At 37.2% G+C, this 17,229-nt stretch overlaps 2 protein-coding genes across 5 annotated transcripts in view; both read left to right on the top strand.

Annotated features, from left to right (window-relative positions):
• Positions 1–15,606, top strand: part of LOC139984132 (uncharacterized) — a 73,149-nt gene extending 57,543 nt beyond the window's left edge. The window contains exons 1-3 of one of the 4 annotated variants that reach the window (XR_011798945.1): positions 7,247–7,392; positions 8,561–10,759; positions 11,826–15,606. The gene's annotated coding sequence lies outside the window, so the exon portion shown is untranslated. Of the gene's footprint in view, positions 1–7,246; positions 7,406–8,560; positions 10,760–11,825 lie in introns of those variants that run through there. The other 3 variants (XR_011798947.1, XR_011798946.1, XR_011798948.1) reach the window with 3 other exon arrangements.
• Positions 1,181–1,552, top strand: LOC139984528 (uncharacterized). Its single transcript, XM_071998441.1, has one exon. The coding sequence runs from the start codon at positions 1,181–1,183 to the stop codon at positions 1,550–1,552; it is 372 nt and encodes a 123-aa protein (XP_071854542.1).
• Positions 15,607–17,229: the final 1,623 nt, after the last annotated feature.

Genomic DNA, 17,229 nt, shown 5'->3' with positions numbered 1-17,229 from the left:
GTTTCAATGTAAATATGCATATTCAGTGCGGCATTTTTGTTTGTCTCGTTCGATTTTAATACCTAAAGGTTAGTATTATCTATTTATATATATATATATATTATATATATATATTATATATATATATATATTATTTATGCATATAAAGACGAGTGGGCAGACGCTTAGTGTCTCCCTGATATTAGGATACACCAAGAGAGTAAGTAAACCTTGGATCGCAACAGAGACATGGGTTGAGGCAGATGAAAGGGGGAAAATTAATATGAAGATTAATAGCACAAAATCGGAGAGGATCAAAGAGAGGTGGAGAGAGAATTACATAATAAAAGACAGAAAAGTAAAGAGAAGTGCTAGAAGTGACGAGAGAAAGTGGATAGACAAATTGGCACAAGATGCCCAGAGAGCAGCAGAGAATGGAAGGCTTATAAAGAGGTTTACGCTATAACACGGAAATTGACAGGTATATGAAAGAGCACTACTGCTGCTGTTAGATGGTAATATTTTAAAGACAAGCAGGCTAGAAAAGATAGATGGAAGGATCATTTTCAGCCGTGTTAAACAGAGGTGATCCATTGAACTGGGTTCATGAAACTGACGAGCGTGTTGAAGCAGCGGTCGAAATCGACATAGGTGTTATTACAAGGCTGGAAGTACACGATGCATTGATTAAGACTAGCAATGGCAAATCCCCAGGTTTAGATCAAGTAACAGCTGAAATGTTAAAAGCTGATGTAAATGCTACAGTGGAAAGAATAACAGACCTCTTTAATTTAATATGGACAGAGGAGACAACCCCAAAAAGATGGAACAAGGGGTTAATTGTTAAAATCCCCCAAAAAGTGGACCTCACAGATTGGAGCAATTGGAGAGACGTGACATTGCTGCCAGTTATGAGCAAGATCTTCGGAAGAGTGCTCATCAACAGATTAAAGGATGGAGTCGACAAGGTTTTGAGACAAGAACAAGCTGGTTTTCGTACAAACAGGAGTACAACAGAGCAGATTTTTACACTGCGTAACATCCTGGAGCAGTCAAATGAATGGAACTCACCTCTGTATGCGCAATTTATTGATTTTGAGAAAGCTTTCGTCTCTCTACATCGCAACAGTTTAAGTACCAGATACCAGACAAGATAATTATAATTGTGAAGGCTTTATATGACAACGTTGAATGCGCAGTTATGGATGAAGGTGAAACAACTGAGTGCTTCCACGTAACATCTGGGATAAAACAAGAATGTGTCATGAGCGGGTTCCTGTTTTTGTTAGCAATAGATTGGATGATGAAGAGAGTACTTGCAGGAGAAAGAAGAGGCATCAGATGGAGATTTACCACGCAGCTTGAGGATCTGGATTTTGCGGACGATATTGCCTTGTTATCGGCAAGGCATGACCACATCCAGAAAAAGACAGAGAAAGTAGAAGAGATGGCAGGAAGAATCGGTTTGAATAAGAATGTGAAGAAATGTAAGCACATGAGAATGAATAGCAGGGTAGATGCGCCACTGAAAATCAACAACATAGAAGTGGAAGACGTAGAGGAGTTCGTATAACTGGGGGCCAAAGTCAGTAAAGATGGAGGAGGTACAGAATACATCAAAAACAGATTAGGAAAGGAACGTGGTGCATTTAGAAACCTAGGAAGAATATGGACAAATGGTGCAATAGGCAGAAAGACAAAACTAACACTATTTAAAACGCTAGTAAGATCAGTGCTGTTATATGGAAGCGAAGCTTGGAAAGTGACAAAGAGAGAGGAGCAAAAGTTGGATGCTTTTCAGTTCAAGTACATACGAAGAATACTGAAAACACCTTGGACAGAACTATGCAGCAAACAGGCATAAATAGAATAAGTGTAGAGATACGGAGACGCAGATGGAATTGGATTGGTCATATTATGAGGAAGGAGACAGGACATCATGCAAGAGTAGCAATGGAATGGGCACCAGAAGGAAGGAGGAAGGTTGGCAGACCCAAGACGACTTAGAGAAGGACAGCAACTAAAGAGAGAGACAAGAATGGCTGGAGAAGCTGGTCCGATGTGAGAAGAGCTGCAGAAGATAGACAGGGGTGGAAAGAGAGCATCCTGACCTTATGTGCAGACGTTACGGAGAAGATTAAGGGCAGACGCTGATTGTCTCCCTGATATTAGAGAAGCACGTAAACCTCTGATACAAGAAATGAAAAAGGATTTCTCCAGACATAGAATATTTATCTGAGTTTATAATCGGTGATATAACGACATTTCTATTTGATAACGTAACGATTAGTGAACACAAGAGTCTGTAGTTAAAGCTTAGGGGTTCAAAACCCATGTAACTTGGTACATCGATTATATAACAAGCACCTTAGATGGTAGTACTGTTATCGCGGGTGGTACTAAAGGCATTACCTCTCGCATCTATGTCCTTAATAGGAAAGGAAACTTAGAAAGTCAGGATAGGATAAAAATCAACACAAGCAATCTATCGGTATCGTTGTTTACTATCTCCTCACAAGTTTGCAACAGCTTGTACTCCTGATGAAATCGGTATTTATGATATTCTTGATGGTTCATATGACAAGACGAATGTTGATGACGTCATCGTAAACTGGCCAGCAGATCTGAACGTGATGTGTGTAACAACTGATCCTGTCAAAAAACGCATCATTGTTGGTACTAAGAGCAGATATATTTATGTATTTACTGATCAGCTGCATAACTGTCACTCGATAACAGTACCAGATGTAATCGAAGATGTAACTGATATCACTGTATATAGAGGTAATCTCCTCGTCTGTGACTATGCTGGTATATGGCGGGCCATCAGTCTCAAATCGTGGGAGATCGACTTATACCGATTTAAATCGACATATACCAAATTCCTTCGACTTATACCAGTTTCCAGCGGCTTAAATTGACTTCTATCGATTTAAATCGCATATACCAGTTTAATTCGACATATCATCGATTTAAATCGACATATGCCAATTTAAATCGATGATAAGTAAAATAAATCGGTATATGTCAATTTAAATCGAACGGTTTTATGGCTACCCGAACTAGATTAACACTGTTATTTAAAGTTACTATAATGATCGATAATTTGTATATATATATATATATATATATATATATATATATATATATATATATATATATATATATATATATATATATATATATATATCAAAATGGAGGTTAAGTGCGGTGAAAAGAACTTCCACATTAAAGCAAATGACTAAGGCACATGACTGCATAATATTTTATTAAATTTTTCTTACTAATAACAACATTTGTAGTTTGTTCCACTTTTCTTGCAAGAGCATTCTGTACATGGGTGGCTACTGCTGAAAAAATCCTGCTGGCAACGGGCATTCTCCGGGCCAACTGGTGGATCGATGTAAACTGAAACAATCGGATTTATAGAAAATATATTTAAGGTTGTAAATGTAAAAGCACAAGATCATTCTACTACGCAATTGAAATATATTTGTTTACATTACTATGTAAATTCTACACTACAATGTTCTATTATAAGTTATGGCTTGAATTTTCTGGCTTGTATAATCTAATTTGAGAAGTTCCTTTACGAAGTTTTGTAATTGTATTTCAAAACAATGCTAGTGCAAAATTTTGCAGATTACTTTATTTTCCTCGCTTAATGTTCGGATAGCCTACAAATCTTACTATATGAAATTCAAAGGAATTCTATTGACAAGTGTGACTCTGTTCTTTCCCTGAAGTCTCATCGAAATATGTCAACAATTTTCTTTCATAAAGATATTCCAATAAATTCAAGATGTTACTCATTTAGCAGGATTTTCTGATAGTAAACAATGTGGAACTTTTCCAGTAAACCAACGATGACTACATACTTACAAGAGTATGAAGCCCGTGTAATATTATAATGGTAAACCAACATATTATGCTAGCCTTGCTATATATATTTGTACTAGCCTAGCTATATATCTTCATACATTAACTGATTAATTTCGTACAAGCAGCGGAGCACATCATGATGACATTGAAAACCGTTTGTACTAGACATAGTCTACTAAAACAAGCTTATACCTAATAATAGACCTAACTCATAATCAAATATGTCTCATCATTCACCATGGAGGGACTGAAACATTATCTTTTAATGCTACACAACCTACATGGAAGTCGGCTTCAACGGATTCTTTATAAACTTCTGGATCTACCTCACATGACAGAGATACCCAACACTTTTTTAAAAGCAGCTGGAACTGAACAGATTTTGATAGATTTGTCGATCTTAATGTCTCATAGCCATTAACGTAGTTCGTTAGATTAACCAACCACGGCTAAATTCAAATAATGAAGTAATGACTTTTGACGATGTGCCTCTAACGTCTGGTTTAGCAACAAATAAGTGTCTAGGCGACGAGATATGGAAAACTACATTGAATTAAATGCCTGCTCATCTACTTTTCGATCAAATGCATAGAAAATGTTTCAGTTTGTCCAGTATCTTGCTCATTTACTTTCTTTTAGGTTTTCTAGCAAGTTCACTTGACGTTGAAACAAAAACAAGAAATAATATAGTAATGATACTTTACCTTCAATACAGTAAGAGTTAGCATATCCAACCACCATGAATACTAAGAAGGCAAGTACAGGTAATGACGCCATCTTTGTATCAATTGCGGTTAATCTCTGGCTGATTTATAACCTTTTCTCTTGAGTTGGTCAACGGGCAGTGATCATCTGCTCAAAACCTTTTCCTTTATGAACAAGTAACTGTTGCTTCCTATGTGTGAAAGGTATTGACTCATTTACTTGCTAAATTATGTATAATTGATAACACATGTACGACTGAACATTGTTATTTCGAGGTTACGTGAAACATCTGTGAAATGATAGTGCCAAATCTGATATAAAAATAAGGCGGGAAACAGTTCAATTGATCACAAGTTCTCATAAAATAAAGTAAAGAAATTGATGAATAAAAGTGATGATGATCGATTTTTTTCTTGAAAGTTGTTTCTTTTAATGCAATTAGTTAGCCTTTCAAGGTCAAACTATTCTGCGTTCGATTTAAATGAAGCGTCATAAAATTACATTGCGCTAGTTTTAACAGCAGTTGTGTGTTGCGTTTCACACTCATTACAGACGATTGGCGTCGTATGTTATATCATGCATGTAAAGCCGAACATTGCAAAATTCAACGGAAACAAAGGTGAATTTTCGCAATGAAACATCTATCGTAACGGTTTTTTCCCTCAATATTTAAGTCGTATTTGATATTGATAATAAATGTTGGCTCCGCCGAATTGGGAGTTGCTTCAATTTAATGCAAGATTGACAGCAAATAAAACATCAACAGATTTTCATATTTAAGAATCAAAATAGCACTGTCAGATAGAAGTGTAGACTGTAATTCTGCAATTTAATCCATCTATTCTTCCATTCACTCACCTCACCCACTTCGTCCACTTTATCCACTTCGCCCACTTCGCCCACTTCGTTCACTTCGTCCACTTCATCCTCATCATTCTTTTATTTCATTCATTTCATCCGTTCCATGCGTTTCATCCGTTTCAACCATTATATCCGTCTTATCATTCATCCACGACTGGTTACGCAGTGATTCACATATCACAGAGCCAGATTATAGATACTCATATTGGCAACATGTACTGTGTCAACTTTAACTTACATCTTGGAGGGGTGGGAGGGGAAGGGGAGGAACTGTTGCCGCTTCGTTACTTGGATAGCACCTGCTGAGTACAGTGATCTGCATGTTAGATGCATGGCTGTCAGCAGTACAAGCCACGCAGCTATGGCGAATGGGGGGGGGGGGAGAACATTAACATGGTGAGTTGGAGTGTTTCCCACAGGGAAACAGGCAGTGATCTGTCCTTAAATGACTGCCAACACTGCTAACACTGCAGCTAGGGCAAACGCAGATATCTCGCTGCTTACGGTATATTTCCTTTTTAAGCATTCCTTTACAGACAGGTTTGTTTGAATTAGCTTGTATCCTTGACAAACACCACGAGATTTGAATCCAACAAAAGGAACTTTTATTACCTGTTGACATTTCTCGGTTCTATATTGGTCACATATTATGTTTGTTTCATATACAAGAGTGACTGCTGGGTGACCTTCTGACATGCGTGCGTGACTTAATATGTGCTCTTTCTACTTTTTTGTCCTTCCGTTGAATTGCTTTAATCTGGTACAAAACCTTAGGACGTTGCTTCTTTACATGCCATGATATTCAGTATTCAATATGACCCGTATGGTAACCAAACGATTTATAAATAAATTATAACATGGCTTGTTATATGCAGACTTGATAATATATGTAAAATTGTATGAATGCATCTGGTAACAGGAATTGAGCAAACTTTGTTTTGTCTCGCTTCATCATATTCAAATCATATATCAACAGAGACGAGTAATATTAAACATATTGCCTTTTAAAAAATGATGAATTTAGAGTAATTAGCAAATAATCAAGGACAAACCAAGATGAGAATTGAAATAGGAAAGTCAAGCTTTTGAAGAACGTTTGTAAATGATGACATCACGGGGCACATTCTATGATGCTATGATTTTGAGTGAGTATGGAACGATTAGTCAGTCGAAATAGGATACTTTCAATCATTCATCACTCGAGTCATGAACAAGATGAAATGATGGTTTTTTTCTTAACTGACAGTGTGGAATATTATTTCATTTTAATTAGTGTTACATCGTCTGCCAAAATATACCTTTAATTAAATAAACAATATTTGACGTTGCAATAGTTTACTACACATCAAACAAAATTAGAAACACGAGTTACAAATCATGGAAAATCCAACTCATGGAGTAAATATATTCAAATCCTTTTATTTATATTTTGTTTAAATATTTCGAGCCATGGACCATATTTCATGGACATTGTTTTATTTTTTGGTAACACTCTAAATTTGAAATCTCTACAAATATCCAGAAATATTCAGAATTTTAGTTAAAATTTACACAAGGGGATGTCTCGTATTGTGTGTTGAAATAGTTAAATAACAAGTAACGGTGTAATACAATAGTACATTTAAAGTAGCTTACTTCAACCACTGTGGCCTCTTCAGTAGCTATAACTGCTAACCATTAAAATCAAGTGTTGGATGTTGCATATCTTACAATTTGAACTTTAGATAGTTCAAGTGCGTAACTCAAATTTATCATCAAAGAAACGATCCACTTGTCACCAGCTACAGAGCTATAAGGAAGTGTCGCGAGATCGTAACTTTGTGACATCCATTGGCTTTGACGTTGTCATTAAGGAGTAGAACTAACTTAGGTCTACTCTTCATGTTTCACTTGCAACAAATACAGAAGGTTTGACTTGTCCCCGAGTGACACTATACGCAGTAAAAGAAGCCTACTTTGGTCAAGGTAAGGCTTCAATGTAAGCGAACAGAATAAGAAAAAAATATATATTAAAATATGAATGATAGGTCAATATTTACTTATAGTGGTTAATGTAAAAAGGAAAAACCAAGCACATTCTTTATAATATTTCTGTTTCTTAAGAACTATCAACAGGTTAGATAGAGAGTTATTTCACCTTTGCAACAACTGCACTGTAAGAGAGACATGTCATATAAGTGAAAACACTACTATTTCTGTGATAGCAGTACTTCTTAAAGAGATCTAACTAGCTGCAACGCGATAGAATAGCGTGTTTATATATCTATCTATCCAATCATCCATCCATCTATCGATCCATTCATCCATCCATCAATCCATCCATCCATCCATCCATCCATCCATCCATCCATCTATCCATCAAATGAAGCGGAGACACGTAAGTCAATGAAACTCAAGCAATATAAACTAGACAAGCAGATGGTATTAAGTCAATATTGAGAGTCCCTATAGTCTAAACAGGCAACACCTATATGAAATCTTCCAAGCAGGTTAACTTCTTACAGATTGTTCTTTGCAAAGCACCCTCAATATAGCGATATAATCATTTTCTTCCCATGAAAGAAGAAACGATGAACTTTATCCTTTTATTAGATATTCACAAAAGTCTTCGCAATCTGCTAATGGAAATATCTCTTCAATTAATTGCTGTAGAGAATTTGTGAATGTGATTATTACTGTATGGAGAAGCGTTGATAATCTACTGATTAGACACCTTATTCGCTTATTACTGAGTAACGTCATTTTCATGTTGACTTTTATTTGAAGCAGAATTTGGACTAATAATTACGTAAGCAGGCATACGAAATGCTCCATCGCATGGTATACGTATTAAGCGATATAATCATTTTAGTCCCATGAAAGAAGAAACCATGAACTTAATCTTTTTATTATATATGAATGTGATTAGTATTGTATGGAGAAGCGTTGATAATCTACTGATTAGACACCGTATTCGCTTATTATTAAGCAACGTCATTATCATGTTGGCTTTTATTTAAAGCAGAAATTGGACTAATAATTACGCAAGCAGGCATACAAAATGCTCCATCTCATGGTATACGTATTATGCACTGAGATCCCTAGGTAATTAATAAAGTTTGAATACGTGTATTTCCATTCATTCCTGACCCAGCTCATTCCAGGTCTGCAAAGATGACATCCATGTTACCGTTCTTAGAAACAGATGATAGCTTACTAATATGCTCCATCTGTCTCAATGAGCTAAAGGAACCAAAGCTTCTATCATGTCTTCATCGATACTGTGGCAGTTGTCTCATGGGTCTTATCAATGGAAAGGATAACAAATTACAATGTCCTGATTGTGGAATAGTTCACGCACTACCAGAGAATGGAGTAGATGGACTCCTTGTTGACATCAGTATGAAGAACATACTTCAACTGCACAGAATAAAGAAAGCTATTGATACAAGGAGGAAGTGTATGTCATGTCGAAATATAAAGAATGCTGGTGCTTTCTGCTTCAATTGTGATGATTTCATTTGTCAGAATTGCTTTGATAATCACGGAGCAACATCTAAGTCACGACATCGTACACTATCAATGAACGATGTAAAAACGGGACAGTTGAATAATGCGAATTGGGCTGCACTAACAGATATTTCCAGATGCCGTGATCATCCCGAAAATATGTTAGAACTTTGTTGCAGAACATGTCATGGTAACCATCTTATGTGTAGAGAATGTTCTTTGGTGGAGCATGCCGATCACGAGCTTTGCAATGACGTACCCTATTTGGCATCAGAAGAACGAAATCGAATCAACCAAAAGATGGATAATTTGTTGAATCACTTTGAAAGGGTTCAAAAGAAGCGTGCGTTAATGACGAAATCAACAGAAAAGTTAAAGCATGTCGTTGAAAGACGAAAATCCCATATTCAAAACCAATTTGATCGCATGGAGGAAATTATTAAAGGCAAAATACACAATGAAGTCGATAAACTTGACAGAGGAATGGTACAAATGGAAGATGTACTTAGCCTTGGAAAAATATCAACAGATAAACTCAGTTTAAAGAAACAAGTTCAAGAATTGAATGAGGAGTATGATAGAATATGTGAAAAGGAGAAGAAGGAATTAGAAACCGCCTTTCAAGCTTTGCAAGCAGAAAATAACCAAGAACAAGGTAAACTGTTCGATCAACTTGCTAACCTCAAGATAGAATTTAAACGTATCGTGTCAGAAATCGAAATAAATGCAAGGCGTAACCAGGAAGAAATGAAAGCTATATCAGATTTTTGGGATTCGATTGATAGCAGGCTTACCAATATTCAAGCGGCTGTAAGCGCACATCTTACGATCCGAAATGATTGGGCTGACATCAAGTGCATACCAATGATGTGCTCTGTGATCGACAGTTTGATGCGAGATATGGACAGGGAGATTCCTGATTTTAAGGTATTATCGCAAATCAGGATAACAAAATTTGAGAATTGTGATAGAAAGTCCCATGTTGACATCAGTGAGGTTGCTGATGACGAGGTTGATGTCGATGGGATTCACTCCAAACAATGGGACATTAACGGTATCACTGGCAATGAAGAAGGTACCATTGTCGTCACAGGTGAGTCTTCGCAAGATCATTCACACACAAGTTACTGTTATCGATTTGAAAGGTACAACTTTGAGACAAGACGAGATTGAATCCGAATTAGCTTTCGAATGTCGTTATTGTGATTTTATGACAAAGTTCAAAGTCGTAACAGTTTGTTGGAATAATGAAATTGGACTATATGACATTCGCGATGGCTCATATACAGAGATGGACTTAAAGGATAACGAAAGCGTTTGGCCTTTTGGTCAAGATGTATCATGTGTAACTGTCGACGAGGCCAACAATGACATATTCATTGGTTATAAAGACAGCCGAGATATTTCCGTCTTCGATGACCAATTGAACTACAGTCATGCCCTTAGTCTTCCATCTACCGTTCGATGGCCCAGAGACATTGCGGTACACGGCAATAATCTAATAGTGTGTGATAGAACCGGTATGGAAGCTTACGCTATCTCTATTACGGGCTCGACTTGCATGGTTATGTTCCAGTTTGCCAAACCAAACACCAAAAGCTCTAATTGTTGGCCCATTGGCGTATGCACTGACCAAAATGAATTCATCTACATGTTGTGGTCAGCAGTTACTATGAGTTCATTTAAACGCCTATTAGTACAATACAGTCGCGATGGACAACGTTTACTTGCAACAAGACATGTGCATGATGACGCGTTGTGTATTTCTACGGTGAGCACCAGAAGAGGAGAAAAATTATTAGTGTCTACCTGGAAAACTGGGAAAATATTTCAGTACAACTTAGTAAGTTTTCAGTCATCTTTTGGTTATGAGTAAAATAGCATAGCGTGGCAGAGTGATGATTGAAGGAGTCCAGATTAAGGTTTTACCGAAATACCTGTAACTTTTGTCGTCTCTAAACATGTTGTTATAGTCCATCAATGTTGTAAGTGTCCATCAATGTTCTCATAGTTCATGAAAGTTCTAATAGTCCATCAATGTTCTAATAGTCCACCAATGTTCTAATTGTCCATAAATATTATGAACGTTTCTTGCATTTAGCACATGACAGCAATAAACCAGCAGCTTATTGACAAAGTCAGGGTGTGTTACTTTATATATTCTTTAAGATACGCATGTCTTGTAGATATACCCACATACTGGTAATATCAACGACACAATTTGCAATGTCGTGGTCTAAATGACTATAGGTGCAATTGCTATGAAAGTATTATACGTACAGAATTTGTTTAATATGTTTGTTTTAAAGTTGTTTTAAAGCCGCCAGTGAATTGAAATCTTTGTGTTAAAAGCCTTGCTGAGTCATGAAATTGTGCACACATTTCGAAACAAATGCCTTTTGGTCAACCAATAATAAGGAATGAAAACGTTTTTTATCATTAAAAACGTTGCTGTTACGAAAAAAAAAAGCTGTTGAAAAGTTGAATGCACGTCAGTGCCAAGACATTTTCGGTCATAAGCAGTTAAAGGTCATTCTTCGCCCTTTATATCAATAATCGACGTATACCAAAGAAGTAAACACAGTCATCCACAATGATCAACATAGAAAATAGATGGCGTCAATTAAATATGAACCAAGAGATTCATATCCGAGTAGCACAAATATTTGTGTAAAACGTAAAACAATCAAAGGTGGTAACTATTTTGTGTCTGAAGTTGATGGACTCATCTTTTGGGATAATGGTGAGCAGAAATAAAGATTTGGGGCCATAAGAAAAAAACGTAGACTAGGTGACAATGGACGGAAGAAGAGATGTATGGTCGTTCTAATCGACATTGTTACATTATGGTCTAAATTATCTGTTTTTTTACTTGATCTACTCATTTTGTCCCTGTCATTCTGTTTCAGACATAGTTCACGATTTCAAACTGCTACAACGCTGGCAGCTGTTGGAGTCTATGTATGACGTTTATTTGGAATGAGCAAAGTCATCCGTATGACGAAACATATCAAGCTTTGGGTCTTCCTACTTACTGAAGTATTGAAGAAGGATTTTGGCATTTGGTGCTGAGACCACGAATCGCGAAATGAGTGTGGCCAGGAATCGGACCAACGTTCGGTTGTGTTGGATTGAGGCCTGTTCGCTTGCGTATAGATCATTGTATGTTTTGAAGTGAATAGGACAAACTATAATATTTACTTTCCAATCAAGTCCAGCTCAATTCTGATTAGTTCTCATTAATAACTTTAGTAAGCTTATTGAGCCAGAATTTCTGTAATATGTAATCCTTACAATAATAACAGTACGACATCATTACAAAGACTATATACAATGTAAGGGAAACTTCCATACTATTTATAATTACTGTATTATATATAATATCACCGCAGAGAGTTGCTTTCAAACTGTACAATGTGTGTATGGCGGCACCTCCCTGCAATAGCCAACTATTGATCTTCACATTATATTTACTTACTTGGAACGCCGTCTGTCCTATATGTAGTCGAAATAGTTATTGGGGATTCCCTATTGCTGCAATAATTGTTGAACTCCATTGTGTGAAGCCCATTTTCTTTTGACAATACTTGTTCTTTACATGTTTGTGTATGTATATACTTTGAACTTCAGAGAACATATGAGAGCGAGCAAGGCGTCTTAACATTTATTGATTTGAATTTGGGAAGGATGCGTCGAAGCTTACCAGTACCAGTGTAGTGTGCAATTTTCTATTGACGTAGTATACAACGGTCGTGAGCCATAAATCTATTCTATAGTTAATATTAAAATAAATCGATAGCTTACTGCAGACACCATTGTCTGTAAAATCGTGCAGATTCGGGTTTCTGTTTTAAATGACATGAAGATGGATTTTTACTAAGGAAATTCAATCAAATGGATCGTCTATATTGATAAGAAAGCTAAGTATCGTATTTATTTGGAACAACTGGAAAAGTAAAATGTAATCGTCGGCTATAGTGCCATTAGTTTCATTGTGTTTCATTCGATGAATGATCTCTTTCCTACATCGCATTGCCTTTTACATCATTCACCATACGAAGTTTATACAAAGAAGACATCCTATTTAGAGTATCTCAACCTGTTACCACATTTTGTTGTCACTTTTCGTTCCCTTTTAATACAAAGGAAAATATTGGAACAGATGGAAGCACCATAGATTTCATGACGATAGGTAACACTGTGTATACTGATTGCTTTAAAAAAAAATGGATCACAGGAATAGGATGTTATCGTTCACGACACGGGAAAGTCTTAGTTTATCGGGTTATGATGATGGTCAATGGTGTATCAACGACATTGCCGGAGTTGCAAAAATGGGACCGTTTTCATTACAGGTGAAACAACAAGGCGTACGTCATATATCATCTCCGTCGATTTGAATGCAGAATTGTTAACGAGTAAGATGGTGAAACTTTCCGACTCGACTGATGGAAGCGCCTGGTGTTACTGTGATTCTTTGTCAGACTACAGAGTTGCTAAAGAAAGGTGTCATCATGAAATTGGAATTTTCAATATTTTAGAGAGCAGCTACAAGGAAAAGAGTATACATGACATTGTGCCAGGTCACACACCTGATATTCCATTGTCTTGCGTTGCTGTAGACGCCCTCCGTAGTCTGATTATTGTTGGATTGCAGAACAGCAGAATAGTATACGTATTTGACGATAACTTGGAATATCGTTTCCAAATGACATTACCTCAGGAGATCAGTTGGCCCAAAGTGATGAAAGTGTATGGAAAATGTCTTCTGATTTGTGATCAAGTTGCCAAGAGGGCATTTTTGGTCTCAGTGAACTTTGATGAGAAAGTTTGTGAGCGGGTTCTAACGTTGACAAAGCCCGATGATAGTTGGTGGCCACGAGGGGTTACCACAGACGTTAGCGGGCATATCTATATTTTGTATTCATCACTTCCCTATGTTGAAAAGTATTATGTAGTTAAATATAGCCAAAGCGGAGAGCAACTTCTTGCAGAAGAAGTAAAAGATCATGTTAAACACATTACGACAGTTTCTACAAAGGATTGGGAGAAATTAGTTCTAACATCTTCTTTCACAAAAAGTCTTTTTGAAGATAATTTAACAAGTTGATTGTATGAAGTAACTGGAAGGTGTAAATAAAAATGGAATAGCTAATGTTACATCGAAAAATCGTGGCAACACAACACTTAACGCAACGTTTGTTACGAAAGTATCGTCAGGGAAAACTACGTTTGCAAGAACAACTTAGCAATTTTTGTCAGCACTTTCGCAGAACAGGTTTCCCAGTGATTTATGAGCCGTTGCTTAAACTAGGTCTTTTGCAAATCCGCCCTTTTCATAAGAATGCTGTTCATTTTTCGTCACTGCCCACTTCTTCACTTTTCAAGGTAACTAGTCTGGAACGTCAGTCTGTGTGTTACGTAATCAATTTGCAGAGCCTATCAAAGGAATTCAGTTGAAAAAGTCACTAGCACAGCTCAAATTTCCTGTGATCTACAGCGAGGGCCTATTGAAATGTCATTCATAGAATTTAAATATTTATATTATGGGCGGGGTTTATTGCGATCCTAACGGAAAATCTCTTCGAGAAACACAACGTTCAAAGTTATTAGTTTTCGACTTTGATTCCACCATTTGAAGTTAGATTTGAATAGATAAACAGTCATGTATGTCGTTATGGCAGTGTGGGATCAATGAGGTTGATCAAATCATAGAAATGGACGCAAAAAGCTGCTTTAATAGAAAAGGAAATTTAGAAAGGCAGGATCGGATAACATCATCAGAGAGACACGACACATATCGGTACTGTTGCTCTGTATCTCGTGACAAAGGAGTAACAGTTTGCAATCCTAATGAAATCGGTATTTACGATATTTGTGACGTCATCAGTATTGGTGACATCATCAGAAACTGGCCAGCAGATCTGAATGTTCAGTTTGTGACAATTGATCTTGTCAAAAAACGCATCGTTGTTGGCACTAAAGGCAGATAAATTTATATATGTGTAACGTGATACAAAGTGGGCGGACGGACGGACGGACGGACGGACGGACGGACGGACGGACGGACGGACGGACGGACGGACGGACGGACGGACGGACGGACGGACGGACGGACGGACGGACGGACGGACGGACGGACGGACGGACGGACGGACGGACGGACGGACGGACGGACGGACGGACGGACGGACGGACGGACGGACGGACGGACGGACGGACGGACGGACGGACAGATGGATGGATGGATGGAAAAATGGATGATTTTTTTTTAACTTTGAGTCCTGTCTCGATCTTGTATGTATGTATATTGATATATTAATTAAAATACTATAATTACAATATTTTAATTAAAATATTTAATTAATTAAAATTTGCATATAGATATATTAATATATATATATACGTAACTATGTAATATGAAATACATAATATAACTTGATAACGGGCAAACACGACCAGACTAACAACGAACGTAACATACACTAAAAGTATCAAGTTACTCGTGAAACCCAATCTTATTAAGCAATATAACTTTGATTACATTTTGAACAGAGCAATACGTACGTATATTGGGTCATATATGTATGTACAGGTTTGAATTGATGTGGTTAGACACACTGTAGGAATGACTATACTTTCATGTATATAAGATTTATAGTGTGACATTTCGTTGGCTAAAGAACAGATCCCAGTGAACAAATGCATGGGAGGCGGGAACGGGGTGGGGGAGGGGCGGGGTAGGTGGGGATGGAATTGAATGGAATGAGCCTATCAAGGTTTAAAGATACGGATTATTAGGACTACCAGGGTAATGAATATAGTGAAATGTCAATGAATAGAAGGAACAACTAGGAAAAGACGAGATAGTTTTCTTCAAAGAAGTAAACAACGTGGACATAAAAAATAAGTACGAAGCAGAAGAAACTAACAACAGAGTAGTTGCTGACCGCTCCCTGGAAAGCTGCCTCATCAGATCTGGTAGTATGCCCCACTATTACAGAGCAAAGGAACACACAATCCAGTCGGTCACCTGATTTTTCACACATACTGAAGCGATTCTAAACTCATAAGCGCCATAACCACACAAGTAATCTTGAAAGTACCACAAGAAAGAAATGATACAATTGACCCGGATATAGCAACACAAATACAAGGAGTGAAATCGTATGAAGCATATAGAGAAAAAGGCTGGTCAATGAGATCGAAATAGTGAGGATATGTTGTACTGGGTCACTGAGGTCGACTCTTCTATGTTAATGGGTGGGGGGGTCGGTGGTTACACTCCACCCCCATCCCCATCCCACCGTCACCGCCAAAACTATGGCATTAGGAGAGGGGTTGGGTTGTTCGTACATTAGGAAACCCTTGTTTTGCTGTTTGTCAAGCTCGCTAGGATACCAGACTTCATAAATTTTGACCCCATGTAAAAAAGGTTGCCCCTGCGAATTAATTGCTAGATGAAGTATCGTAGTGATTTATGTATATGCATATTAGGCTAGGACAATACTCAGGAGCAGGAGCGGCGAAGAGTGGGCGCGGCGGCAAATTAGGCTAGGGTATTGCCCAAGAGCAGGTGTGACGAAGAGAAGGCGCGCTGGCACACTAAGCTAGGGTAATTCCCTGGAGCAGGGGCGGCGAAGAGAGGGGCGCGATGGCACGTGCCATACAAGTTTTTTAAAACAAAGAAATGAACTAAACAATGACCATTTCTATAAATTACAAGTGCAAAACTTATTTAACAAAATAATGTACCATAGTTTATTTTGTCAAATTTATATGTAAAATGTACTCTGAAGTTTTGAATCTATTCCTCTTCTTGTTGAAATTTCAATATTCTAATTAAAAAGCACCCTGTTTTTCAAAAAATTAAAACTGAAAATTAACTATAAAAAAATATGCTCTTTTGTTGCAAAAAAAGAACCGAAATGGATATCTAGTAACCCATCAATGTTTACTGAATAGTGAAAGCCATCTCTTTAGCTAGTCTGTAAAAGATGTTGCTTCATGTGAGTATGCTTAATCGTCATATCTATAAATGATAATTCATTCATACTTAGTAAAGATTCCTAAATCCTATCGGTCCATTCAGGTCAGCTGACCGTGCTTAATCCTGTGAGTAACGCACGGTAAAATTACCGGCGGATGAATACAATTGTTATCATGTTACCATGTTTTGTCGTCTGCTTTGATGAGCTATCGAAATACATCAAAAACACAAAATGGCTAATATAACGTTTGATTTGAACTTCGATTTGCGCACTTTAGACGAGGTAGACACTCAGGAAAGCAATGGAAGATTTGCAAACCTGG

This window comes from Apostichopus japonicus, chromosome 17 (assembly GCF_037975245.1).
Source record: "Apostichopus japonicus isolate 1M-3 chromosome 17, ASM3797524v1, whole genome shotgun sequence".
Taxonomy (NCBI): domain Eukaryota; kingdom Metazoa; phylum Echinodermata; class Holothuroidea; order Aspidochirotida; family Stichopodidae; genus Apostichopus; species Apostichopus japonicus.
Note: the sequence above shows the minus strand (reverse complement) of the source record. Positions and strands in the feature narration are given on the sequence as shown.

Coding starts and splice junctions, on each gene's coding strand:
- LOC139984528 (XM_071998441.1), top strand. CDS start 1,181: ATGGATGAAGGTGAAACAACTGAGTGCTTCCACGTAACATCTGGGATA.